Genomic DNA, 27,118 nt, shown 5'->3' on the forward strand with positions numbered 1-27,118 from the left:
TGCAGAAAAATATACAGGCAAGATTCTCAGTTTTTTAGAGAATAATATTTCTGGATGACTTGCTATCAGGAGAGAAGATCCCCAGGTCACTAGTAGGTAGGTTGGGTGGGACAACGTGACATGAGGTTTCCAAGTTCAGGATTAGGAAATGACATGAAAGAGCTCAAGGCAATGGAACGTTTCAGTGCTCCCTTAGGGAGATACATGAGCCAGCACTATGCTCTCGTGGCCAGGAAGGCCAGTGGCATCCTGGGGTGTATTAAAAGGGTTAGTAGGTTGAGAGAGGTTCTCCTCCCCCTCTACTCTGCCCTGGTGAGACCACACCTGGAATATTGTGACCAGTTCTGGGCCCCTCAGTTCAAGAAGGACAGGGAACTGCTGGAGAGAGTCCAGCGCAGGGCAACAAAGATGATGAAGGGAGTGGAGCATCTCCCTTATGAGGAAAGGCTGAGGGAGCTGGGTCTCTTTAGTTTGGAGGAGACTGAGAGGTGACCTTATTAATGTTTATAAATATATAAAGGGTGAGTGTCATGAGGATGGAGCCAGACTCTTCTCGATGACAACCAATGGTAAGATAAGGGGTAATGGTTTCAAACTGGAACACAAGAGGTTCCTCTTAAACATGAGAAGAAACTTCTTCTCAGTGAGGGTGACAGAGCACAGGAACAGGCTGCCCAGGGGGGTTGTGGAGTCTCCTACTCTGGAGACATTCAAAACCCGCCTGGACGCCTTCCCGTGTAACCTCATCTAGGTGTTCCTGCTCCAGCAGGGGGATTGGACCAGATGGTCTTTTGAGGTCCCTTCCAATCCCTAACATTCTGTCGTTCTGTGATTCTGTGAAAGGATGTTCCCAGTCTCTATTTCCATGATGCTGAACAGAGACACATTACAACTTGCATGCAATTGCAGTAGAACTGAAGTCAGAGGCTGTTCTTTCTTTACACTTTTCAGTGTCAAAGGAGAACCTGCTTCCTGGTGATAATTCATTCTTAACTCTGCACCATAATGAGAGATTGATGTCAGCCTTGCATGCCTTGTTCCTTGTTCGTAAGCTATTAGCTGCCTGACTGTTCTGAATAACAGAAATTTTCTAACATGGGTGAGAGGGAAGCTGTCTTTTGTTTTAGATTCAGACATTTAAAAAATATTGATAAGGTACTGTATTTTGAACAGTTCTTGTGGCTCGTTACTGTGAGGGGTATGGAGTTGCTTTACTCTTCACAGGTATCTTGCTAATTCAGAACAAGAATTAAAACCCTTAGTTCCATTTACCACAGCTTTTAAAAGTTATAATGTCATACTAACTGTTTCATTACTGAAATGGTTCTGATGAGAAGCATACATGGAGTCATGAATCAAACTTGGAATGCATACGGTTTTTAGATCTGAAGTATCTTTATAATTCTTTTGGTTTGAATAATGAAGCTGTTACAGAAGCTGTTTGGTGTACTCATGGTTATATGTTTAATTGAGCTGGCCATCTTTAATACAAGCGGTCAAACTTGTGGTAAATTTTAAAATACCTTGTTCATTAAGAAACATACATAGTTTGTAAGTGTCCCTCTTTAGTGTGATAAAATACAAAGAATTTAACATAAATGCTTTCTCTAATTGTTCTGTTTCAGATGAGACTCTCTCCACTGGGTAGGATGCCTATTAAATCTCTTGAGGAAATCAGGCAGATGTTCCAGAGGTTGTCAGTCCAGAGACTAAGTTCTTCCCCTCTGCCAAGTGTAAAAGAGTCATCGTCTGAAAGCCCTAATAGTTTTGTGAGCAAACTGGCTATTTTCAAAACAAAACTGTCTTCACCTGCTTTGGATGGAGCTGCCCAAAGGGCTGCTGAACCTCACAATACAGACAGCCCCGAAAATTCGCAAGTGCCTCAAGAACTAGAGATGGTGAATGTAGCTGCTGGCTGTGAACACAACAGTGCTGTGTCATCTGTTGAGTTGCCTAAACTATGTTATGAAGCTGAGAGTCCAGATGAAGCTGCCTTGGTTCATGCTGCCAGGGCTTATAAATGTATTTTACAGTCTAGGACTCCAGATCGAGTAACTGTGGACTTTGCAGGTCTGGGATCTTTAACGTTTCAGCTTTTGCATATCCTGCCTTTTGATTCAGTGCGGAAAAGGATGTCAGTGGTGGTTCGGCATCCAGTCTCCAACAAAGTGGTGGTTTACACAAAAGGTGCAGATTCAGTCATGATGGATTTATTGAGAACAGCATCTGAAGGTATCTAGAACTTCTGATTCTTTGCTCACCTTTGCTGTTCTTCAGTACAGTTGAAGAGATGGCCTGATTCATGAGAAGAGACCAGCAACCAAGCAGAACTATTATCTGTGAATAGTTCTTTATAGGGAACCCAGAAAGTTAGTATTGCCTGTCACCTGGTTATGGCTGTGCTGTGTACTGGTGTGGAAACCGAGAGGAACTGTTATTCAAACGATTTAGTAGTGTCTAAGCAGACTCTTTGGAACCAACTGAAGTATTTCCAGTTACAAAAGTAACGGAAGTTAACACAAGTAAGGTCATCTGCTTGAATAGTTGGTATCTGCTACACAGTGTGGTGTTTCTTAGGATGACATACTTTTTAGCCTTTACCTGTGCTAGTGTTCCTGAGCTGTTGGAGAGAGGTACCAGCAGCAGATGTCACCTGTCTGTGCTTGTGAAGTTTTTTCCCTTTGACTACTGACTATTTCTGTGTTTCTAGATGTAATAATAGTATCTGTGAAGTTGTGTGGTGCCTCCCGCTGGGCCCTGTTGTTCAGGGGTAAACATTTTTTGAATCTGTCACAGGAGGGATGCACCATGTTGTTTAAGCACTAACTGATTTATTCACACACTGTAGCGAACAGTCATTGATTTTTAACTGGCGGCAGTAAAGAGGAAGTATTATCTGTGTGTGTTAGAAATAAATACCTAAATATATTTAAGTTCACAAGATGTTCCAAGGGAGTTTTTAAATTGTTTGGGAAGTAATAGAAAGGAATTATTTTTAAAGGCTTGCTTTCTGCAAAAGAGTTTGATTTCTATCTTCATTCCCAGTGAGGGAGAGGAATATTTCCAGTTCCAAGGGTAGATTTTAACTGATCCAACATTAGCCATTTAAAGTCTAGACAAAAGGCCATGATGCACAAACAGTACCTCCAAAATTTTTTGTTGTACTAGGGGGGTAATTTCATGTCTGGAGATTCCTCTCCTTACTTTGATTCTCAAGCTGAACTTGGAACTTGACTTCTACATGTCCAAAGTTAGCTGAGTTGAATGCCTGTCCAAATAGTCCACCCCTTAACCCCTTAAATTTTTTAAAAAGCTTTTCTGTGACTGCCCTTTTAGCTCCCTCCCACTAGACCAGTGACAGTAAAGCTGCTTGGTTGTCTGTGCCACAGTTCATTTTAGAAAACTGTTTTATTTTAGAAAAACATTTTGATATGTTAGTGGCATCCGAAGATGTGTCAGTACCAGATGGGATCCCCCTGACTTTGTGTGGACTGGCACACTGCATGCTCACTGTAGATATAGCCACAGTACATAGTGCAAGCATGAAGATACATTCATAGTTAAAATAAAACCTGTTAACATTCCGTTATTTAAAAAACATACTTAGACTTTCAAAATTTTCTGCTAAACTAGCCTAAGAATGCATATTTAATTTCCTTTCTTTGCTTTTTCCATGATACTAGATAATAAAAATTCAGAAATGGAACAAAAAAAGATCAAAGAGAGAACTCAGAAGCATTTGGATGACTATGCCAGAAGAGGACTGCGCACTCTGTGTGTTGCGAAGAAGGTATTCCTTTTAATTGATATTTTCAAGAATGTTTACAGTGTATGACCAACCTGAGTGATACTGCCAATGGAGCAGACATCACTGCTTCTAAACAGATGCTTCTGTTGCTACATTTTGTTTATGCTTCTGTTCTTTCAGAAGGAATTTGCAAGATGTCCCAAGTCAATTCTTGAGTTCTGTTAGATTGCCATAGTTGTTGTCAGTTTAGGATACCAAGCAGCTTAATAGCCTAATTCTATAACAGGGGCTGTCAAGTAGCCTGGTATTTCTTCAAGAGTCCTGAGCAGGTCTCCTTGCGTGAAGCTTATCCTGGTTGGAATTCCAGACATGGAAAAATGAAGTCAGACGTGTTTTATTTGGTTTCATGAACAGTTTACAGTGTTATAAGCTCTGGATGCAAAACTTAAGCGATGTTTTGAGATTCCACTTTAAATTCAAAACTTGCTTAGAAGTAAAATTCCACAGGGATTGAAGCAGGCAAGAAACCTCTTTACAAAGCCTCATGCAAAGTGAGGGTAAAGGCTGTGTAGCTGTACAGTCGTCAAGCTGTACACCACTGGGCAGTGATTCTGTTACTGTGTCAGTGCTGCAATTAAAGAGCAGTAGGGAGACTGCTGTGCTCGCTGGCCTCCCTACCTGCTATCTAAATGGAAATCTGTCAGGCAGCCCCAGGAACCTAGAGGGTGCCAGTGAGCAACTTGGTTTGTGAACCCTGGGAAAACAATTTGACACTATGAACAGCATGCTGAATCCGTGGGCGTGTTGTGGCAAATCAGTATGCATGGCCAGGGGCTGCACTTCTCAGTTCAGTATGTGGACAGCAAAAGTAAGTGAGGACACTTCAGGCGCCTTTGGAAACACAATATAAATACATGCCCTGTGTTTTCTCTGCCTCTGTAGGTGATGAGTGATACAGAGTATGCAGAGTGGTTAAATCATCATTTTTTGGCCGAAACCAGTATTGACAATAGAGAGGAGCTGCTGTTTGAATCTGCCATCAGGCTTGAGACCGAACTAACTTTGCTTGGTAGGTGGAAAATTGCTTTCTACAGAACTAGTAGTTACTACCACTCCTGAATTTTCATAAATCTTGCTTCTAAGTTTATACTAGTTGTACAACATACTCAAGAAAAATTAGTGCTCTTCTGTTGTTTCTAAAGTTTTACTGATTTGTTTGGTTTTTTTCCAACTCTTTATTTGGTTTATTTTTGGTGCTCACTGGAGTTTTAAACTGTGATCATAATAAACACGTGAAATGATAATAACAGATCACAGGCCTGCCTGGACAAATATTCACAGGGCATTCACTTCTGGTCATGTTTTCCATCACTGTTGCATTTGTGGCACAGCAGGTATGCTTGTGCTATGTCTCTCTGTAATAACACAGAGATGAGAAGTCAGGCATGCTTCTCCGGGAACCATTCCTCTGATGGTCGTTCAGCTGTGCAGAAACCGAGAGGCCAAAACACAATGAAAAACATTTGGTGTAGAGGTGTAAAAGTTAAATTGCAGACAGTCTGGGATAACAGCTCTAGAGAACTGCCCAGCAAACAACATTTGGAAAACAAAGTGCAAAGATCTGACTGTGGTGGTAAAGGCAGCTCATGCTAGAAGCTGAAGAGAGACAGATCCTATTGTGTGGAAGGGTGTTGCTTCACTGTTTTTGTGCCACACCTGCTCAGGGCAAATGCCGTAAACCTTGGTGCTGAAAGGAATGCTGGGATTACTGGCTTCAGCTTCTGGAGTGAAGCCAGAGCACTGCTGCTGTGGTTTTAAGGGATGATGTGCTATGCTAGTACTGTTCTGCACCAGAGTCAGCAGAGGGAAGTCTAGTTGCTGTGGAGACCTGCTGTCCTGCAAGCCAAGTCATTTTTTGCCTCATGTGTCTTGTGGAACAGTAAGCAATGTGAATTCACTCTAACATTAAATGGGAGTGAGAATAAGAAGGGTAAATGGCTTCATACTGCCCAGATGCTTGCTTTCGGTACCACTGCTGGCTAGTTACTCCTGCCTGGGGCATTTTGATCTGCAGAATAGGACTACTTACAGCACTTCTCATGATGCTTTTTTGAGCCTTCCTTTGCTTTCTTAACAAACATTAGCTGGTGTAGCTGCAGCTGTAACTCTGACTGTCCTCTTAGGACTGAAAAATGAAGACTTTGTCCTCAAAAGAACAACAAGCAAAAATTCCAGTCATCTCAGTATTACCAGGATCATGGAGGACAGCAGTAGTTTGTAGCCCACTGTGTAGGCAGGTGTGGAATTTGTGTGGCTGGCTATATGTAGAGCCTCAGGCCTTTATTTGAATGGAAATCTATTTCTGGAAAAAATAGTTCTAATGTGCAGCACTAAGCACAGATCTGGATCTCAGCAGTATACATGTTGAAACTGGCTTCTGTCAGATTACAAAGTGATCAGGTACCTCAGAAGGGGAATGTTAAGTGTCTAGAGTGCGGAAGCTGAAAAAAACACTTTTCTCTCTTTCCTCGGTGCCTGGCATTGTCTCTCAAAGAAGCTTGCATCAAATACATCCCAGCATCTTCCTTCCTGCCTCCTTTGTTGACTTGCATCAAAATGCAAGCAGAGTGCAGAGCAAGGACCTGGAGGTTTTCATCTTCCTGGTGAGCAGGGGCCATGAACTCTATGTCCTTTTGTCAGCTGCTTACTGAAGAAATTGCTGTAGCGTCAGAGTTTTCCCTGACCTTTTGGTTCTTATCCCTCCCCATGTGACAGTTCGTGCTTTATATACAAGTTGCTGGGTGGAGTCCTGTACTAGAAATATGCTAGGAGTTAAAACTTTGCTTTGAATTTTTGTATTGTTTGTCTTTCAGAATGAACCTAGCTGCAGCTGGCTGAAGTTTCTTTTTGAGAAACTCCCTTACCCTGAGAATACCACAAGCCAAAGCATATCTCCTGGTTATAATCTAGTAGCATTTCTATTGTGAGAAAGCCATGAAAATCTCCTGTTCCATGATAAATCTCTGACACTGCAGCTTTTCAGAGATGGTTCTGCTTTATACTCATGTTGTGTTACCTCACTGTTACCAGAACAGAAGATTTTTTAAGCTGAAAAGAGGACGTCTCTGTTAAAGTCTCTCTTTTTTGTTGAAATTCTTTCTATAACCATTAAGGACTGGTTGGCAGTGTGGGCAGGAGGAACCACAAAACACAGAGTTTAATGCTATGAATTCAAAGGATCTGGGACAGAAGGTACTGCAGTGATGAGCAGCTGAGAAACTGGATGATGAATGGCAGGTCTTTGCAGCAGTGTGCAAAAATATGATACAAGAAAAGGGGATTTTGATGTGGAAAATGTGAGGGCTTGAGACAAGAGCTACAGGGAATTCAGCCTGGAGCAGAGATGAAAATAAGGAAGAGAAGTGGGCCTTGAGATCGGAAGGATCAAGGTTATACGGGGCGAAACAACCATAAGAATGAGAAAAGTTGGTTTAAAAGGGTCTCGTGAAGCGTTGGAGACCCCTGAGTCTGTAACAAGGGGATCTGTCAACAGTCTGGGATAGAAGGATTTGGAAGGGAGGAATTCCCAAGCATATCCCAATAGGGTGTCTGGTTTGGGTTGTGGATACACACAGAGGACGATCATATCACAGTATCACAGTATGTTTGGGATTGGAAGGGACCTCGAAAGATCATCTAGTCCAATCCCCCTGCTGGAGCAGGAACGCCTAGGTGAGGTCGCACAGGAATGTGTCCAGGCGGGCTTTGAATGTCTCCAGGGAAGGAGACTCCACAGCCTCCCTGGGCAGCCTGTTCCAGTGCTCTGTCACCCTCACTGAGAAGAAGTTTTTTCTCAAATTTAAGTGGAACCTCTTGTGTTCCAGCTTGATCCTATTACTCCTTGTCCTATCATTGTTTGCCACTGAGAAGAACCTGGCTCCATCCTCATGGCACTCACCCTTTATATATTTATAAACATTAATAAGGTCACCCCTCAGTCTCCTCTTCTCCAAACTGAAGAGACCCAGCTCCCTCAGCCTTTCTTCATAAGGGAGGTGCTCCACTCCCTTAATCATCTTTGTTGCCCTACGCTTGACCCTCTCCAGCAGTTCCCTGTCCTTCTTGAACTGAGGGGCCCAGAACTGGATGCAATATTCCAGATGGGGTCTCACCAGGGCGGAGTAGAGGAGAAGGAGGATCTCTCTCGATCTACTGACCACCCCCCTTGTAATACACCCGAGGATGCCATTGGCCTTCCTGGCCACAAGGGCACAGTACTGGCTCATGGTCATCCTATTTTCCACCAGGACCCCCAGGTCCCTTTCCCCTACACTGCTCTCTAATATGTAATTTCCCAACCTATACTGGAACCTGGGGTTGTTCCTGCCCAGATGCAGGACTCTACACTTTCCCTTGTTAAATTTCATCAGGTTATTCCCCGCCCAACTCTCCAGCCTGTCCAGGTCCCGCTGGATGGCAGCACAGCCTTCTGGCGTGTCAGCCACTCCTCCCGGCTTCGTGTCATCAGCAAACTTGCTGATAGTACGCTCAATTCCCTCGTCCAAATCGTTAATGAATATATTGAATAATATTGGCCCCAGTACTGACCCCTGAGGCACTCCACTAGATACTGGCCTCCAACTGGACTCCGCACCATTGACCACCACTCTCTGGCTTCTCTCTTTAAGCCAGTTTGCAACCCACCTCACTACTCTATTGTCTAGACCACACCTCCTCAATTTAGCTGTGAGGATGCTGTGAGAGACTGTGTCAAAGGCTTTACTGAAGTCAAGGTAGACCACATCCACCGCTCTGCCATCATCCATCCACCTTGTTACATTCTCATAAAAGGCTATGAGGTTGGTCAAGCATGACTTACCCTTGGTAAAGCCATGCTGACTGCCCCCCTCTTGCGGTGTTTTGGTTTTGGAAATACAGCAGCACTAATCCTTCTGCTTGTCTAAATTAAGGTGCCACCGGCATAGAAGATCGCCTGCAAGAGGGTGTTCCAGACACAATACAGGCGTTACGGAAAGCGGGAATAAAAATATGGATGCTGACAGGTGACAAGAGAGAGACAGCTGTCAACATTGCCTATGCTTGTAAACTGCTGGAACCAGATGACAGAATCTTCACTCTCAAATCACAGAGTAGAGTAAGTGTAAAATTACACTTTTCTTCAATTTGTTTTCTTTTTCTCTGCTGAAAAAATCAGTCAGACTATATCACAGGGTAATACAGAAAAATAAAATGTTTTCTGCAGGTAAAATATGAAATCCTTTATATCTGTGTAACGTTTTTTTCTTTATATACAGTCTAAATGGTGGTTCATTAATTGAATACACTGCTTCACTCCTCTTTGTGGTAGGTTAGAGATTTTACATTCTTCACATGTTACTAGAGATTTCAAATGGCAGTTATAGCGTATTAGCAATGTAACAATTATTGTCATGCAAATTCTATTGAATTAAGTTTTGTGCTGCTTTGCGTATTATATTCCCTCAGCCCTGCTTGTCTTGTGTAAATGTACAAAGAATTGTCTCATGAAAGTACGTTGCGCACTATTCAAGGAAACTGCCAACAATTTTATTAGAGCAAAAGCCACCTTCTTCCCACCACCCAGTAACTGGGTCATGTGATAAAGAATGGTTAAAAATGCTGTGTTATGGGTGGTGAGTTCAATTTTACTTGATCGTTGTGTCCTCTTGTGGATGCTTGTAACCGGCTGTTTTCAAATATTGATTTTTATCAGTTTTTGGTTTCTTAATATAAAAATTACAAACTGTAACTGGTAAAGTCAGTGTATGAAATGTCTCTCCTCAGGGCAGAGACATGAAATCTGAGACTGCTTTAAAGGAGTGGAGGATTTTTCTAAGACCTTTTATTTTTCTTTTTTCCTCCACTTATATGTTACTTTAGAAATTCAGTTTGTATCTGCCATAAAAGACTGTGTGGCAAGTGGTAGCTGTGGGGAAAATAAAGTGAAAAAGAAAAGGTTTTTAGTCCAGCTGTGTTTGAGGAAATTTTGGGGTTTGATTTTTGCTAACACTTTTTTCCTTCCTTTTTTCCTACTGGGGAACAAGTGTCTTAATAGTGAGAACTGAGCCCCTTTTGCAGAAGTGCTCTTCCTCCCTCTAGCTGGGCTTTGAAATAAAAAAAGAGACAGGATTCAATAGTGTTGCATTTCAAAGTAGAATAATGAGAAGGATTTAAAAATATGTATTTTCTTCTATTCAGCACACACATTACATATATTGATATCAAGAATCTTTTGGGCATCTTACATATTCTGACAACTTAAAAAATTCCACAAGGCCAGTTCTTCAGTAATTCATTGCAGTTTATCTATAATCTGATTTGAAATGCACTTTTGGCTTTGCATACCAGACAAAAGAAATGTAGAGAACAAAAGTCTTTTATCAAAGCTGTATTTAGATTACAGAATCCTTAATGGTTGTTTTTTCTGCCAGTCTATGGACATTTTCTGATTTGCTTCAGTTTTTCCCTTCACCTAGTACAATACCCAAGCCAATCTACTCCAGCAACGTTAAATCACAGGCAGGCCCTTTGTGATTTTAAAGGGTTATTCAGCCTCATGTCTGAGCCTTTCTGGATTCAAGTGAAATGCTACACAAGGGCACCCTTTGATGTTTTTTCCATATGTATTTTATAAATTGAAAAGGGAACCAGAACACAAACAGTACTTAATAAATTACCTTTCTCTTGTGGTTAATCAGGATGCCTGTGCCTTGGTGATGAGCAAAATTTTAGAAGGCATCCAGAAGAATACTTCTGCCAACAAAAAACCCAGTCAGAAACTTGGGAATGTCTCTGCAAGTCCCCCCACCCAAACTCCAGGGTTCAGTGCCGGCCTGGTTATTGATGGAAGGACTTTGGAGCATGTCCTTCATGACAGCCTACAGAATATTTTCTTGGAACTCACAGAAAAATGTCAGGCTGTAGTCTGCTGCCGAGCCACACCGCTGCAGAAGAGTGTCCTGGTCAGACTGGTGCGAAATAAGCTAAAGGCAATGACATTGGCTGTCGGTGAGTCCTGTGGTTATCTTCTTTTCTCTGAAAAGAAGCAGAAGCCAGTTTCTTCTATATTTTTGTTAATGTCTGTCAGAAAATTTACTTTACAAGGAAGATAATCCTTTGACTTGTAGTTGTCTCTTGTGTAAGATGATGTTAGTCTTCTGAACTAGCAAATTTAGTTCATAAACTTGCTCATGGTAATCTTAAAACAACAAAAACAGCAGCAGTCGTGCACGGTGTTATGGAACATGTCCAAAGGAGCAAGTAAGGGGATTTTCCTTGTCATTCTCCATCACAACCCCCACAAAATAGGGAGGTAGAGGGGAGATGACTGGGTGATTTAAAACAGCCCTATTTTCTGTTCCAGCGTGCCAACTAAATTCTGAGAAAAGAAACAGCTAATATCCATTTGGAGGACATAGCTCAATTCAGTCAGGCCTTCTGCTTACTAATCCTGCTTTCTCTAGGGTTTTCCATAGGCTGCGCTATTGGCCATAAAAATGTTTTTCACTAAACTCTCTGCTGTTCTTGTATATTTCTCCTTTCCTGCCACCTCCATGGCGATGTGATAGCCAGCAAACCTGTCTCCAGGTTGCGTTCCATTAATAAGAGGGGTTAGTTTTGATTTTTTCCTCTTTCCTTCTCTCTGTAGGTGATGGTGCCAATGATGTCAGTATGATCCAGGTGGCTGATACTGGTGTGGGAATAATGGGCCAAGAAGGCATGCAGGTAGTGTGTACAGACAGCTGTAAGTGACATCAGATTGCTTTTTAAATTGGTTCGGAGTCTACCCTGGAGGCCCAGTGGCTCCACAGTCCATTAGCGCACATGAGCAAGAGTTTGCAGCCTGAGCTCACACCCAGGCCTCAGCACCCTCCCAGGAGTAATCAGAAGCTGAATGCTGCAGGCATTCAAACTCCAAACAACAGAGCTTGCTGCCTCTCAGAACTCCCTGTTGCTCATGTCCTGCCAAGAAACAAGCAGCCTAAGCATCAGTCATTTCTGTGCAGTTGTATTGTAACAATAAAGACAGCCACATTCCCGCCTACATTGTGTTGGGCTGAGCTGTGTGTTGGGCTGAGCTGTGTGTAAAATGCTGTATGGAGGGGCTTGGATCTGAGTGAGTGTGAGACTGTAAGCACCATGTATAAAAAAAATCATAACAATTTCCAACAGTAGATAAGTTGCTCACTTGGCAATATCTGAAGCTTATCTTTAACAGTTTGGATATGACATATCCTTTCCTTCACGTGCATTGCAGGCTGTGATGGCAAGTGACTTTGCAGTCTCTCAGTTTAGACACCTCAGGAAGCTGCTGCTTGTCCATGGCCACTGGTGCTATACCAGACTTACCAACATGGTGCTTTACTTCTTCTACAAGAATGTGGTATGTCGCTGTCCCACCCCTGGGAAATCAGTTTGCTTATTTGAGTGGACTGAAGGGTTTAGTGGGCCTTTATGTTCTTTTTCAGTTTCTATTCTGAATGGGTTCAAAAAGCACAAAAAGCGTATGTCAGACAATTCAGTTTCCCATTTGTGTCTGCAGAAACCGGAAACTCTTATTTCTTGAATTGTATTTCCCACGCAAAGCCATTGTCTGATTTAACAGTGGATAATGAGCATTACTAATGGGTAGCAGCGTGACTAATTTAAACAAGTCATGTCCAATCTTGAGATGTAAAACTGTGTGCTAGTCAGATGTAATTTTAAAGTGTGGGATTGGTCTGAACCCCACAACATTTATGCTTCGTTTTCTACAGATTACTGTAACCAGACCAAAGCTCTGTGTGTGTTCCTCCTGGCTTTCAAAACACTTGCCTACATATGTAACATTTTATGCTGTCATGTTTGACTTTTCAGGCCTATGTGAACCTCCTGTTCTGGTACCAGTTCTTCTGTGGGTTTTCAGGCACTTCAATGACTGACTATTGGATCTTGATTCTTTTTAATCTCCTTTTCACATCGGTGCCACCCATCATTTATGGTGTCTTGGACAAAGACGTGTCTGCGGAGATACTCATGCAGCTCCCACAGCTGTACATGATTAGCCAGAAATCTGTGGTAGGTTAAAGAATGCTTGGCCTGAAGCAAATTGAAATGGTCAGCATTTTAGCCGTTTCTGTCTGTCTTTCCTTCATGGTTCACATCAGGCAAACATGAAGTTTAGAACCACTTACTTTATGGGAAAAATACCTAGGCCTGTGCACAAATAAAAGCTGTTTCTTCAAAATTTTTTGTAGGCTCTTTTCAGCCATACACCAAATCTTATCAGATATTTGGATGATAAGAGAAATTGAGGACTTCAAGTCCTTATCTAGTGTACTAGATAAACATCATTACCAGCATGTTCACTTCGTTCACTGCCTCAGATGTCAACATGGCATCTGGACTTGCTTTTAAAGATAAGGGCACTAGATAACTGTTTTTTCTCTGTCATATAAGGGTCTCAACTGCCGAAGTAATGAGGAATGGATATGAACAAGAGCAGATTCCTTTCAAATAATCCTTAATAAGGTTCTGCCATTCACTGTTCTTTTTACTTTATGTGTATGTTCTGAAATTTGCTGGTAGCACTTTTGTCCCATCTGAAAACACTACACATCATATCTGCTCTGTAAGTAAGTTCTGTCCAGACATTTAGCACAGAAAATCACAGGGAGTGCAGAGTAATTTCTCAATAAAAATTGTAGCATAAAAATTTAGAAATCTAAATAAAAATTGTAGAAATTTCTAAATAAAAATTGTAGAATTGCTTTTTCCTGGTTTCTGCTTTGCTTAGCATGAATTCTAGCATAATTTTAACTTTATCTTTTTTTTTTTTTTTTTATTTCACACTTAATTAAGGTAATATTTTTATCATGACAGTTAAAGGCAGTGACATTCTGAGCCCAAGACGGAATAGATAGTAGCAGCCTAGAGAAAGAGGAAACAATGAGCATGTGATTCACCTAAAACTCACCATTTTCTTTATGATTGTAGCCTTTCAATAATAGACTGGACATTAGAAAGCATTTTTTTACAGAGAGGGTCATCAAGCACTGGAACAAGTTTTCTGAAGAGGTGGTTGATGTCCCAAGCCTGTCATTGTTTAAGAGGCATTTGGACAAAGCCCTTAATAACAGACTTTAACTTCTGATCAGCCATAAACCTGTCAGACAGTTGGACTAGATTATCATTGTAGGTCCCTTCCAACTGAAATATCATGTTCTGTTCTATTCTAACAAATATTATTTAAAAAAAAAAAAGAGCTACAACATGTTGTGTACTGGCTGTGCAGTCTCATCTGTTTAATCTGGCAGAAGTCTAAGTCTAGTTTAGAATGGAAAAGATATATGGGGCAATTTGATTATTTTCGTTTGTGGACTTCTACATTTCTTTTTACATACCCTCTAAATATTTTATATTGATTAGTTTACAATATTTTTGCAAAACTAAGTACTCTTCTGTACTGATCTGAGCCTCTGGACAGGCTGGAGTAGGTTGATGCTTTGTCAATATAGAGAGTTTTGACCAAGTAAATGTTACAGGGCCTCAGGATTTGGCCCTTTGTTTTGATCTTCAGGATGTGTATGGTGACCTGAGCTGAGATGAATGTTTTGAGGCAACAAATCAAAACTACTGCATTACACGATAGTTTGGGTTTGGGGTTTTGTTTGGTTGGTCTTGTTGGTTTTTTGTTTGTTTGTTGTTTTTGGTTTTTGTTTGTTTCTTTTATCAAGAGTTTTTCTCTTGTGTCCGTGCTCTGTGGTTGGAGTTGTTAAGTAGGATGTAATTTCCTTTCTTACATGAAGAACTGTGAAATGATTGCTTTGAATTAAGTGCAGTAGAGAAGAAAGATAAATGCTTTAAAAGATGTAGTATCACAATATGGCACCATGACAAGTGCACAGCTCTGTACAAGCCGTAAAAATGGACAGTAACTTGGATTCATCTTCAGTAGTTTAAAGCATTTCCCTGACAGGCAAATAAGATGATTTCCCACACCACCTCTAGAGAGCAGCTCAGTTTTTGAAAGGGTTGAATGGCTTTTTGGCAAAACCCACTAATTGCAGAGGAAGTCGTGGGTGACTGGACTGCCCACCTGGGTGTCTCCATTTAGTGCCTGGAGGAATGGGATATATCAGAGCCAGGGCACGTGCAGCTGTGATTTCATAAGCGATTGAGCTGCCCCAGCAGTTTGCTGCCACTTGAGCGAGGAAGGCTCGTTCCTTCTCCTGTTCTCCCTTATTTTCTTCCTGTTCCCTGTTTCCACCCACATAGTTGAGCTACTTTCCTTGTGGCAGCTCGGTTTTCGTATGAGATCCTTCCAGGAGCTGATTCAACTCACTAGAAGAGCAATGTGTTATTCAAGCAGAAAAGTGAATTGATTTCTCACATTCAGTGAGGTAAGTTACCTCACCGAGGAGTCAACCAGCACAAATTAAGTGGCAAAAGCACAGGTACCAAAAAGAAGGGAGTGGGGGCAGAAGGAAGTGGGACTTGGCATTCAGTGATAGTAAGCCTCTGGAGTAATGCACTGTTCCCTAGCCCTCTCCCTTCCTTAGTGCTCAGGGAAGGCTCTGGTATGTCTGTTCTGGCAGAAACAACTGTAAGGTCGGAGTTCCCAGTTCCGGCTGCTGGTTTAAATACTAGCAGTTACCTACATGTGTGGAGTGAGCTCTTGATTCTTATTATTATAATGCAAAAGATGGCTCTTCATTGGGAAACTACCTGGAATTACTTCTGCAGATAATCTTTCCTCAGATCCAAATTAATGCTATTTAAGGATGCAGCAATTTGTTCAATTTGTTTCAATGCCATTTGTGTTTTTTTTCTTACAGGCTTACTTGTCTTCAACATTCTGGCTAACCTTGCTGGATGCTTTTTACCAAAGTCTCGTTTGCTTTTTTGTGCCTTACTTTGTAAGTGCTGGATATGAAATACCTTTATACATTTTGCTATACAAAAACCCCAGGCAAATTAGATAATAAAATGAAGTATTTAATTTTACTTCCTCGTATATAAATGTGTACTAACAAAATCATCATTGAAACTGAGCTGAACTGTGTGCCCGCAAATATGTATGGTATTGAAACTATTCATACCGTTTTGTGTATTAGGACTGTAGGTAAATAATATATTATACTGACCTCTGCCTTGCTTTTACAGACTTACTACGGCTCAGACATAGACATTTTTTCTTTTGGAAACCCTATAAACACAGCAGCGCTCTTCATAATATTGTTCCACCTTCTCATTGAGTGCAAGTCAGTGGTGAGTACTTTGTTTCCAGAAGAGTGTATTCCTAACAGAGTACGTGCATACAGCTTTCATTAAAATTAAATGGAAGAAATAGCTTGCTATGTGAAACAATAAGTATAAAAGGGGCAAAAACTAAAGAGTTTGTTTATGTGGTCACGTGTGCTCTCTTAATGCACCTGCCATCGGAGCCAGTAGAATTACTCATATGACTAAAATTAACAAAACAGCCTCAGAATTATTTGTAAATAGTGAAAGGATTTTGCCTCTTTAGGGGATAGTGGTTTGGGGGATGGCCGTTTAGTTTTGCAAATGATAAAACCGACCAGTGATCTGTGGAGCCTTCATTAGTTCCTCAAGCCTGCATCTCAAAGACAACAATGTGAACTGTTGATTTTGAATTCTTGGAACTGTTGATCTGCTCTGTGCCCAGAATAAACAAGTTGGAGATACATTTTGCTGCAGAAATGCTATTCCAGTTTTTAATTAAGTCTGCACAAGCTAAAACATCTGCATCAGCTTGATGAAGTTTACAGCCCTTACAAGGGTAATACCTGGCTATTTTGCGTAATTTAAAAGAAAATACAATAATATTTACAGTAGAAGGGCACTGTTTAATTTGGTTTATTTTTTCTCTGACTTTTTTTGAAAAATGCTTTTTAGAATTGTTTCATAATGGGTGAAATTTCAAGTTGCGGTTCACTCTTTACGTTGTTCTTTTGGGAGTGTGGCAGCAGCAGAGATAAAAATGTCTTCTTTGAGAATATATGGGTAGCATATATTCACTCTGAACAGGAAAGCAGTACTTCAGTGGATTTTATTTGGCATTGTTGAAGGTTAGCAAGCTGTCAGACCAGTGACAGTGTTGTTTCCGTAGTAACTATTATAGCTGTTCAGGTATAAAATTACAGGAAACTCCAATGTAGAACAGTTAATTAATGTCTCAAGCAAGTTATATAAGGGTGGATCATGTGAAGCTCTTGCTTCAATTTGCTTGAGAAGGCTTCCTCTGCTGCCAGAGCATGAAGTGGTCATCTGAGGCAAATGGCAAAAAAAAAGTCTTTCACAAAGGAATTGAAAGCTCTGCATTTAGTAGAATAAAAAAAAATATATGTCTGGGTTGCCTGTGAACTGTAGGAAGAAAGCTCCCTTCTTCTTGGCATGTGTTGTATAAAATTAGGAGTATTCTCTGAGATCTATCCGTTACATTGAACAGTTGTCCTTGGAGGAAGACCATGTGCATGTTGATGCATGAGTACACACATACAGGTGTTGCAGGTCTTCCAGTTTACAGCTTAAATCTGATTTCTTTCCTTTTCTGAATTATAGACTTGGATACATGCAGTAGTTCTAGTTGGCAGCATCCTGCTTTACTTTATCTTCGCTCTGGCTTTTGGGGCAGCCCACAACCCCCCGTCAAATCCATATTGGATCATGGAAAAGCACATGACGGACCCAGTGTTTTACTTAGTTTGCCTTCTGACTACTTGTGTTGCTCTGCTACCCAGGTGTGTTTCTGTTTCATCATTGCAGATTGTTGTTGTTGTTAAGAAAATGTCTTTTGTGATTTATATTATATTAAATACTGTCTTTGGAGGGGAAAAAAACTGTAATCTCTGTAACTACAGAGTTTATAATTTCTATACAAATCAGTTAAATAAGTGATCAAAGTTGAACATGTACTATATGTAGAAGTACTATGCTTGGTCTGTGTTTATTTGTGAAACCATTTTCTGTTTGAAACTCATGAATATATACGTGAATATTTAGAATGAAGAATGCATGTACAGGCTTCTTTGTGGGGTGGAAACACACTGACTAGCTTCACAAGGGGTCCTGAGTTGTGTTTTTATCATGCCCAATGTCTAAGTGTTTTGCCTCAGTGCAGAAGTCAGAGCTCCAGGTTGGGGAAGGCGTCAGCCTGGAAGGGCAGGAGTGTTGGGGGAGCTCCCAGACAGCAGCAGCCTGAGCAGGGAGGCACCTGAGCAGCCAACAGAGGAAAACATGAGGTGTGAAAACCAGTGAAGAAGACTTCCTCAGACTCTCAGCCCTTCACTGGCTGAACATGAACTCAAGTCTGCAGCCTATTAGCAAAGTGCCTCCAGTGCTCATTTATTAATTCTTCCATGATATGTCTCTTTCTTTGCCTCTCATATAATTTCAGAAAGAATGGGACTTGAAACTGAATTGCACAGACAGATACCAAGAGAAGTGTTGGGGAGAATAACTGCCCTTTCCTCCTCACCTGACGCCATTTTATGTTGTTAGGCGTTTATATCCAAGCGCACTTTCTGGATCAGGTGCTGCGCAAGTTGTCAGTGCTGCTGGCAGGACAGCTGGCAGAGCAGTGGCTGTAGGTGCCTGCGACAGCCACCACATCCCTGAGTCCCCTTTGAAGATGTCCCTGTCTGTGTCTTGAGCGTGTCAGCCAGGGTTTTGCTGCACCCACCTGAGATCACGACTGACAGCTTTGGTTCACAGTTCATTTCAGCAGAAGGACAAACCGTGAGGTGCCAGAAATGTGCGCTCTTCCCTCCCCATCCCTGCTCTTCAGCTTGGCTTCAGGAGGCGACAGTAGAGCCTTTTCTTTCACATGCAGTAAATCCCCCTTACATGACAAATAAATAAATGAATGCTCTTCTAGGTCCTCTTGGCAGGGCTATAGAGAGCCTAGGGAGGAGAAAGCTTTCAGCTTGGCGGCTGCTTCCAGTGTACAGGTGTTCACCTTTGAAGACACAGTGTTTTTCATTGTGAATTAAATGTGAAGTATTAGACTTACCAGTGAAATTCTTTGTCATTTGCATTCTCCCTCTGCCAATACCTCAGAAGATTTATAGCTGTTGTGGCTAATTCAAGCTTTCCTACTTCTGTGATTTCAAGTAGAAGTCCATATTGTGAAGCCACTGCTGACACACGTAGGTTTCTTCCCTTGCTTGTTGTGACATAATCCTTTGTAAAGTGCTGAAAAGCCACCAGTCAGCAGGTACTGTGAAGATAAAGGGTGCTCTGCACCTTCTTGCCTGAAGTCAAAACTGAGCACTGATTTTAATGCCTTTTTATGGTGCCTGACCCTATATACAGAAAGCTCTGCTTTCAGTGTAGTTGTGATCCCGGGCCTTGGTTGAAGTTAGAAATGCACATGGCTGCAGTAGTCTGTCTGTAGGGAACCATGTTCAGGACAGGAAAATCGCAGCACCCGAGATCAGTATCTGTCTTTGAAAATGTCAGTTTTAAAACAAGTTCTAGTGCAGAGTTTAGGTTCACAAAATGGCACCTGCAAAAACTGTTTCAGGGGCTGCTGCGGCCTCAGAGTTACTTGAATGCTGTTTGGTTTCTTTAGTGTTGCTGGAAACAATTTTGAGTCTGCTTCTAAACAGCTTACTTGAAACTGTGTTTATTTTGTAGATATTTGCTGAGAGTTCTCCAAGGAACGTTGTTTCCGTCTCTGGTGTTGAGAGCCAAACACCTTGACAGACTGACCCCCCGGGAGCAGAGGGAAGCAATTAAGAGATGGAACGAGGACTGCGCTGTAAACTCCAGAGTGGAGTCCCAGGCTACTTCTGGGGCTTCCAGCTGAGCCACAGGTGCTGCGTCAGATGAAGAAAGCATTGCCAGTGTTTTGCCAACATCCGAAACACCTTTTCAGGCCTGTTCTAGAGATGGGTTAGTAGAGGACACCTCCATCTTACCAGATACTCAGGATAAGTCTGGAATATAAACAGCCTGAACTCTGAAAAGACCATTTTTCTGAATTGATCAAAGGAAACTAATTCAAACACATTTACCAGTAATACCTCACATGCCAAAGTCTCTGTGTGTGCCTCTGAAGAGGGCAGCAGTGCTGTTTCTCTAGTACATGAAGCAGGTTTGAATTCTGTTTTGTGTGAAGAAGATGCTTTAATGTGTTTTGCAAAGATGGAATGCTAACTGTTTAAGAGAGTAATAACTGCTGATTTATACTATGTTGTGGTTTTGTTTTCTTCAGCCAAGGTGGATGATGCACACATTTCCTTAAAAGCTTTTTTGTTTATAAAACTTTTCAATAATTTATTAAGATGTTCAAGATCTAAATGACTGGGTTGTTTTGTTATATTTTTTTCACACAGCTGACTTTGCATATTGCTTATTTCTTGTTTGCAACATTACATAATGCCTCACAGTGTTATGGACGGGGCATTGCATGAATACAGATTTTCAGGACGCATTCAGGTAAGCCAACCTCCTCCCTTGCATTGCAGTCCTGAAATCCTGCTGTTCCCTGGGACTCACCACTTGCTGAAGTATGAAGTAAGCAGAAGGGCTGGGATCTAGCGTTACTGGTTGGCTTCTCACAAAACTCCTCCAGTGTGTGTGTACAGTAATTGTTTTAACCATTAGAAGAGTGGCCCAGATGAGACGTATGTGTCACGTGTCTCCCTCATCTTCCTCTTCCACAAAAAGAGCAAATCTAGTGCAGCCTTTTGTTCTTCTTGATAGTTCATACTCTTGCTACATCCTTTCTCTTTGTCTCCATGTTCTAGTTCGTGTGTTTTGCCACTGTCTGGACTTGTGTTCCTCCTCATGCAACTCGGATGTTGGCTGCCTGACTTTTTTAAACTCTGCCTCATGTCTGCACCGCAGAATGGTCTGCCAGTGGCAGTGAGTAGCTCCAGTCTGTCTTCACGTCATCTCTCACAAATAGCAGCTTCTAGCTGGTGACATTACTCTTCTTCACTCTCAGATGTTTTTACATTTCTCCAGATTTTTATAACAAACAGCTTAGGTATCTATAAAGGCTGCTCAAAAGAAGCTGTAGCTGGTGACATGTCCCAGATTTGAGTTCTGTCGCTAGTCTGTGCTGGAGGTGTCCTGCCTCTGCCACTTTGCCACTGCTCTGCATGCTGTGCAAAAGCTGACTGAGGTCCATGTGGCCACTTCTGGATTCCAGACTGTCTAAAACATCGCTTCCTTTTTGCCTCCCTCCCCAAAAAGTTACATGGCCAATTTATGGAAGAACTTAGGAAATTGTTTGTATCCACTGGTACCCGTTGAAATAAACAGTTTCTTCAAACTGCAGCTGCTAATGAATTCTTAGCGTTGAGCCCATTTTTGGTTCTTTTTCTTTCTGAAACTTTCTGCTTTCAAATTGCCAAGATTTGTGTGTTTATTTTTCGGCACCATGTTTCATGCAAAGGTGCTTTTTAATGGAACCATGAGCTTTCCATGTCAATGATCAACATTACATATTCCACATCTTTTAAGATCTTTGGAAGAATTTAAACAAATGCTGTGAGGTCTGAGACAGCTGCTGCTGTGCAGGGCAGATATTGGGGGCACGCTAAGTTCATTCAAAGGCAGGTCACCACATGTTACTGAAATTTTAAAATGGTTCTGTTTTCAAAAGGTAGAACGTAATTAGGTCTGACTCCATCCCTAGTGTTGCTGAGGAGAAAAATATCCTTTTTGTTTAGCCTGTAGAAGAAAAACAGTGTAAGGAGCCAGCGATGACAGCCATTTCTGCTTTTTTTTTTTCTTTATTATTGGTTCAACACATGACAAAATATTTTTAGTAAGTTTTAACATAGGATTAATGGGGCCCTTTGAAGTGATGGCAGACATTCAAATCCTGAGAGATCATGTTGAGCATGTGGTTTTTCAGTTACGATTTTCAGATAGTTTGTCTGTAGCATCCCTCTTGCTGTGGGGGGGGGCACCTTGGCAGGAGTGGACTCCAGGTGTCCTGAGTGGAACATCTCAGCTTTCTCTACAAGCCATGGGAACTGCAAGGTATCCAAGAAGATGCAGAATGGCCAGCAGGTTGTGCAGGGAGATCAGCTGGTACAAGGGCAGAATCCTACAGGAACAGACTTGCTGGGACTCGGTGAAGTTGTCTGCTCTGTTCCACAGCCCCAGGCAGGCTTGGCTCTGCCCTTACAGTTCCTAGCAGATGTTCTCCTGTTGTAAAGAGCTCCAGAGGAGCAGGCCAGGCCATTGCCTTCCTGCCCTCAAAGTCAATTATTGGTTTTGTTTCTATTGTCTCACCTGAATGTTTCTTTTGCACCTTAAATCTGTTGCTTCTCTTCACTTGTGGCCACCGAGAACTGATTTTGTTCTGCGGCTGGGGTAGATATTGCTCTCCTGAGGGAGCTCTGGGACTTGTGGCAGTGAACCTGAGGGAGTGCTGGGCACAGCTCTCTCCCCTTCCTGTCACTGTGAAAAGGAGTTGGGGGGACAGCACTGGCCTCTGACCTGCACTTTCGTTGCCTCTGCCACAGGAGCAGAACCTCCCAATGGATTTGGCAGGTGGCTGATCATTTACTCTCAGGAGCTGACGCATGTATCATAGAAGAGCTGTAAGCATTCGGAGTTAAGATCTTCCAGAATCCTCTGCCAATGAAACTGTGGCATCAAAATAACTACATGAAGAAACACGAGTGGCACTCACCTGTTAGACCCGGGGCAGCTGCTGTGTGGTGCCTCTGGGACTCTTGCTGTTATGCGGCTTTTTCCAAGCCTGGTCACACCACTACTCACTGCTTAGTGTGGTGAGGCTGTCAGGATGGATTCCTAAATTGGATGAAGGATGATTTCATCTGGGTCTCAAAAGCACCAGGCCCTGTGGGTTGCCTTGAGATTTGAGGTCATTGTAGAAGTTCCTCTGTGCTGATACCACTGATTGTAAGTACTTTTGTACCACTTCAAGTGGTACAAAATAACACACACACTCGTTTTTTCTTGTTGTTTTGTTTCACTTACGGCACGTGGTGCCTAGAATTATTCACAATAGGTTGTGTCCTTTTAGATTACTTCAACAAGCAGTCTAAGTGATTAAATTATCTGTTGTGTAAAACCTGGTCTTTTACTTTGGGGGGTGGGTGGGGTCAAACAGCAAACATATCTAAGGGCTATCTGCTGTGAACACTTGCTGTTTTTTACTGAAGGGGAGATGATGGTATTGAGTTTGTAATAAAAACTTTAAAATGTTAATTGGCCATAGCTAACATGGTACCAAACGAAGGGTGCAAGGGAATCGCTCTCCCTTTGGTTCTCAACAGTTAAATGTTTCTTTTATTAGGAATATGCTTAGGCACAGCATGACGTGACTTTTCCCCTTTGAAAACAAGCTTTTTGAGATATCACAGGTGCCTTCCAGATGTCTTGAAGGAAAGCACAGCATTGACACTTTTGATTGTTAGTTTAAATCAAACAAAATCACCTTCAGCTCCCTCAAACTTTGTAGTGACCCCTGGAGCAGCTTTAACTCACTTATTGATGTGCAATATTTGATAGACAGAAAAAATACATTCTTTTTTATTATGTTTTTCACAGCAGCTGCACCTGGGCTAAACATTTGCAGGTGGCAGTCAGCCACAGCTGCTATTGAGTGAGTGTTTTCACAGCACAGCGAGCTTTGCTCTGTACCAGTTTGAGTGGAATGTTTGACCCAAGCTGTGGTTCCTCCCTCAGCCCCGCTGGCTGTGGCACGAGGCCGAGGACCCGCTGAGGCGCAGCCCTCAGTGCTCCCGCTGCTCAGAGCAGCCCTCGCTCTCTGCAGAGACGATGGACGAGTTCTGGGGGTGACTGTTCAGAACATTCTCATAGCTGAATTTCAGTATGGTTTTTTGTATTATTTCTTCCTGTTTTATTCTTGTGGTCCTGGATACTTTACTGTGGACTGCAGTAAAAAGGCAAATTTTTACTATTTTAAGTCCTTGTGTGCTTATTATTTTGATTTCAGCATGTGTACATGTTGTTGAAAAGCTGCGTCCCAGTTAAAAGGAGATGGTTATTTCAAACTAAGTTTATTCCTGAGGAAAGCCGTAGAATAAAATGTGTTCAGGCAGATTTGATTTCAGCTTTAGTTTTTCACATTTTTTCAATGCAGAGTAGCTGTTGGCAATGGTATCCTTGGTAATATTCTGTATTGGAAGCATACGTGCAGAATAAAGTAAAAGTTGTGCAGTGGTGGTAGTGCCAGAACCTCTGCAAGTGTTCCAGTGCTAAGAGGGTTGTCAGGACTGCTTGAACAGGCTAGATAAGGATATGCAAATACCTTTCTAAGTCTACTTTTAGGCATTACTGCTAAAGTTATAATTAACTTCCTACTTCTGTATTGTTGAGTCTCTGTCTCTACAGATTAAAACACACTTTAAACAGAGAAGTTACTTCGAAAATGTACATTTTTATTAGTAGAGCTAGAAAGAAACACATCTGCTGGACTGTGTGACATTGCTTCCATTTGGAGCTACAGCTGTGGTAGAAGTAAAACTAACAATTGTTACCTTACTGTGAGGTTACACATGTGAGAGAAACCGTGTAATTGTGATCACAGCTGTTACGTCAGCACACAGGGAAAGGCCTGATACAGTGGAGTGTGTTTGCCTATTTCACGTGCACACATAAAAAAGCAGTATAAAAATACATTTATAAAATTAAAAATTTCCTCTTTATGTGGAATGTTGTGTCAGACACAGTCACCAGACTGGGGGTCACTGGCTCAGGGGACTCTCCATACCCGGCTTTGGGACTTGTGCTGCCCTACAGCTGCAGAGGTGCTGGGCCCAGAGAGGACCTCAAGTGGGGGATTGGGACCTGCACTCTCCATATCCTTGAGGCAAGGGTGTCAGTAAGCTGCTGCATCTGTAATCTGCTTGCACTGGAAAAACATGGGCACAGCTGCTTTCTCTCATTTGTAGCTGGGGGAAGAACAGCATTTATATGTTATAGTAAAAACAAAATCCTTAATACAAAAAAAATCCCCAAAACAACCTAGCATGAAAGTGATACAATAGTCACTTAAATAGGGTTTCAGAATCCATAACATAAATATTTAATATTTATTTAATAATGCTGTCTAGAGTGCTGTCTAGTATGTCTAACGTTAGGCATGTTAAAGGAGAAGATATGGAAATAAGAGGTAAACCTTCACTAAAGCAATAGATTAGCTGTAACATGATTACTGGTACCTTAAATGCCCATTAGGTAGCTCTTCTAATGCATGTTACCACCACCAGCAGTCATGGTATTGACAAGGCCCTGCCATGCTGTCATGGGGGCACGCCAGAGGCAGCAGAGAGAGTAATTCTGTGCCTTAGGCAGCATTCACAGCAGACCAGGCACAGCACTGTGAACACATGAGTTTTAAACGCTTTGCTTCATGGTGAAATTCATCCTGTCATCCTCAGGTTCCTGACTCTTTCTTTGGCTCTTGGTGTGGAGGCTCAGCCTCTCACCTGCTGCACTAAGCTCTCTGCCATCTGGCTGCCAAGCACTTGAGCCTTTGCTGGTGAAGCTTTTTCACTTTGCTTAATTGATTTCTATTATAATATTCAGTTGAACAGAAGCTGGAGTCCAATTCTTCTGTCATTCAGATTTTTTTCTGCCTTTTTCTCTCTCAAATTGTTTAATCTTGATAACCAAACTGAAATTTTCAGTTCAAGATACTAGATGAGACCTATGCAAAAACACTATTTCCCAGTATTTGGGATACCACTCACACTGCATCTTTTGCACTTCAAATGCACATTTTCCATATCTCACCAGATGTTCAAAGTTGCTGACTCGAGGCGGGGGACACCATTGCAGTAGCTCAACCCTGTTATGTTTTCAGAGGGCTGGAGATGGTCAGTGCACACTTCATACAAAAATCAGGAAAAAAGCCAGTGGGGCATAGGTTTGCTAAAAGTGCTAGTCAGTTTGGTGGTGTCAGGATGTGGGTGTCGTCCAGACACATCAAGATATTGGAAGGTTCAGAAAATGAAGTAGCAGAAACTGTCCAAAGAGTCTAAACAGCTAAGCTTTGGTCTTAGCTGCCTCAAGTGATAGTTATGGGTCTGTTGGCCCACGTGTCCCTCTGTCATGCGCAGAGCTCCCCCGGCTGGCTCTGGGAACAGAAGCTGTGGATGGCACACAGCTATGGCCACACCAGCCAGCTGCCCTGAGGGTCAGGCTGTGTTAGCATAGGGACAGCAGGAGCACACAGCTGCACACCTTTGGAGACCTGCACGTGTACTTGGATGTGCCACGTGGACATACAAGCCAGTCGATCTCTTGCACCCCTTCCAGCATGTGGTGCGGCTGTGCCTGGTGTTGCCTTTGTGAACAGACATCCTGCCAGTGCCATCTGAATGCACCAAGTTCATTCCTCATGACAACAGAAGAGGGAAAAAGCATGTGCTACTAACTGAACAGCATTAAAATAGGTTTATCTAACAAAATTTTTCTAGTCTGTGCTACTGCTTAGTTTGAAAAGGCAGAAAATGGCTGATTCTTTTAAGCCTTTTGCTGTGTTTGGACTAGCACCATAACACAGTTAAAAGTCCAAAGGATTATTAATTAATTCTACCCCAAAGTATATTCACCAGCAGAGGCTGCATATTCCATAGCTCCACAACAGGAACATGTAGAGCTTGAAATGCCTTTTCATAGAGTTTCTGAACTGCAAAATCTTCAGTGCTGAAGTGCTGATTCCTTTTTTCTTTTGTCTGTCAGCACAATTTGTACCATCTGGAGTTAGTTTAGCAGAAAGGTGTGGATGTATATTTGTCTTTCAATCCACTCAATAAAATGTGACACATTACTGTAAACTCCAGGTCCCAAAACCTTGGAAAAGCAGACAGAGCCCCAAGATGTTAAACCAAACAAAGTCCAGCGCCCGGCAGGTTGCTCACACACAAGTGGTCCTCCACTGTCGCCCTGCAACAAGAAAGAAAAAAACCAGTATAGGGGCTGCACATGGCCAGCAGCCCTATGGTTAAAGCTATGTCTGGGTTCCTACAGGGATTTTCCTTTAAATAAGTAGCTCAGCTCTAAAAACTGGCTGCTCTGCTTAAGTATGTAGCAGCACAGAGCATTACCAGTATTTATTCCCTGTTATATTTGTACAAAAAAATTACCTGCAAAAGGCTTGTATAAATTGAATAATCAGTCTAATAGTTAACAAATACAGATTAACCTTGGATTCTTCAAGCTGTCTTTCATTATTATAAACTGAAGTTGATTACACCCATAATAATAACAATTGCATTAAAATATGTAAATAACTTGGCATTCCTCCGGTAGATGTAGTATGCTATACCTAATAAATGTCATAGCACTTTGATTTCTAAAGCAAGTCTG

General features: G+C 41.9%; 2 protein-coding genes across 8 annotated transcripts in view; one reads left to right on the forward strand and one right to left on the reverse strand.

The window, feature by feature from the left end:
* ATP10D (ATPase phospholipid transporting 10D (putative)) overlaps nucleotides 1-21,076 on the forward strand; it is a 49,535-nt gene extending 28,459 nt beyond the window's left edge. The window contains exons 12-23 of one of the 3 annotated variants that reach the window (XM_065836802.2): nucleotides 1,626-2,232; nucleotides 3,684-3,790; nucleotides 4,691-4,817; nucleotides 8,719-8,903; nucleotides 10,486-10,795; nucleotides 11,436-11,512; nucleotides 12,045-12,170; nucleotides 12,644-12,844; nucleotides 15,604-15,684; nucleotides 15,932-16,036; nucleotides 17,351-17,529; nucleotides 19,427-21,076. In XM_065836802.2, coding sequence (XP_065692874.1) covers nucleotides 1,626-2,232; nucleotides 3,684-3,790; nucleotides 4,691-4,817; nucleotides 8,719-8,903; nucleotides 10,486-10,795; nucleotides 11,436-11,512; nucleotides 12,045-12,170; nucleotides 12,644-12,844; nucleotides 15,604-15,684; nucleotides 15,932-16,036; nucleotides 17,351-17,529; nucleotides 19,427-19,598 — 2,277 coding nt within the window. In that variant the 3' untranslated portion in view covers nucleotides 19,599-21,076. Of the gene's footprint in view, nucleotides 1-1,625; nucleotides 2,233-3,683; nucleotides 3,791-4,690; nucleotides 4,818-8,718; nucleotides 8,904-10,485; nucleotides 10,796-11,435; nucleotides 11,513-12,044; nucleotides 12,171-12,643; nucleotides 12,845-15,043; nucleotides 15,169-15,603; nucleotides 15,685-15,931; nucleotides 16,037-17,350; nucleotides 17,530-19,426 lie in introns of those variants that run through there. The other 2 variants (XM_071807454.1, XR_011738770.1) reach the window with 2 other exon arrangements.
* A 3,086-nt stretch (nucleotides 21,077-24,162) lies between these two features.
* Nucleotides 24,163-27,118, reverse strand: part of CORIN (corin, serine peptidase) — a 143,256-nt gene continuing 140,300 nt past the window's right edge. For all 5 annotated transcript variants that reach the window (XM_071807457.1, XM_071807456.1, XM_071807455.1 and 2 more), the window contains one exon: nucleotides 24,163-26,695. In XM_071807457.1, the coding sequence (XP_071663558.1) occupies nucleotides 26,513-26,695 (183 nt within the window). In that variant the 3' untranslated portion in view covers nucleotides 24,163-26,512. The remainder of the gene's footprint in view (nucleotides 26,696-27,118) is intronic.

This window comes from Patagioenas fasciata, chromosome 4 (assembly GCF_037038585.1).
Source record: "Patagioenas fasciata isolate bPatFas1 chromosome 4, bPatFas1.hap1, whole genome shotgun sequence".
Taxonomy (NCBI): domain Eukaryota; kingdom Metazoa; phylum Chordata; class Aves; order Columbiformes; family Columbidae; genus Patagioenas; species Patagioenas fasciata.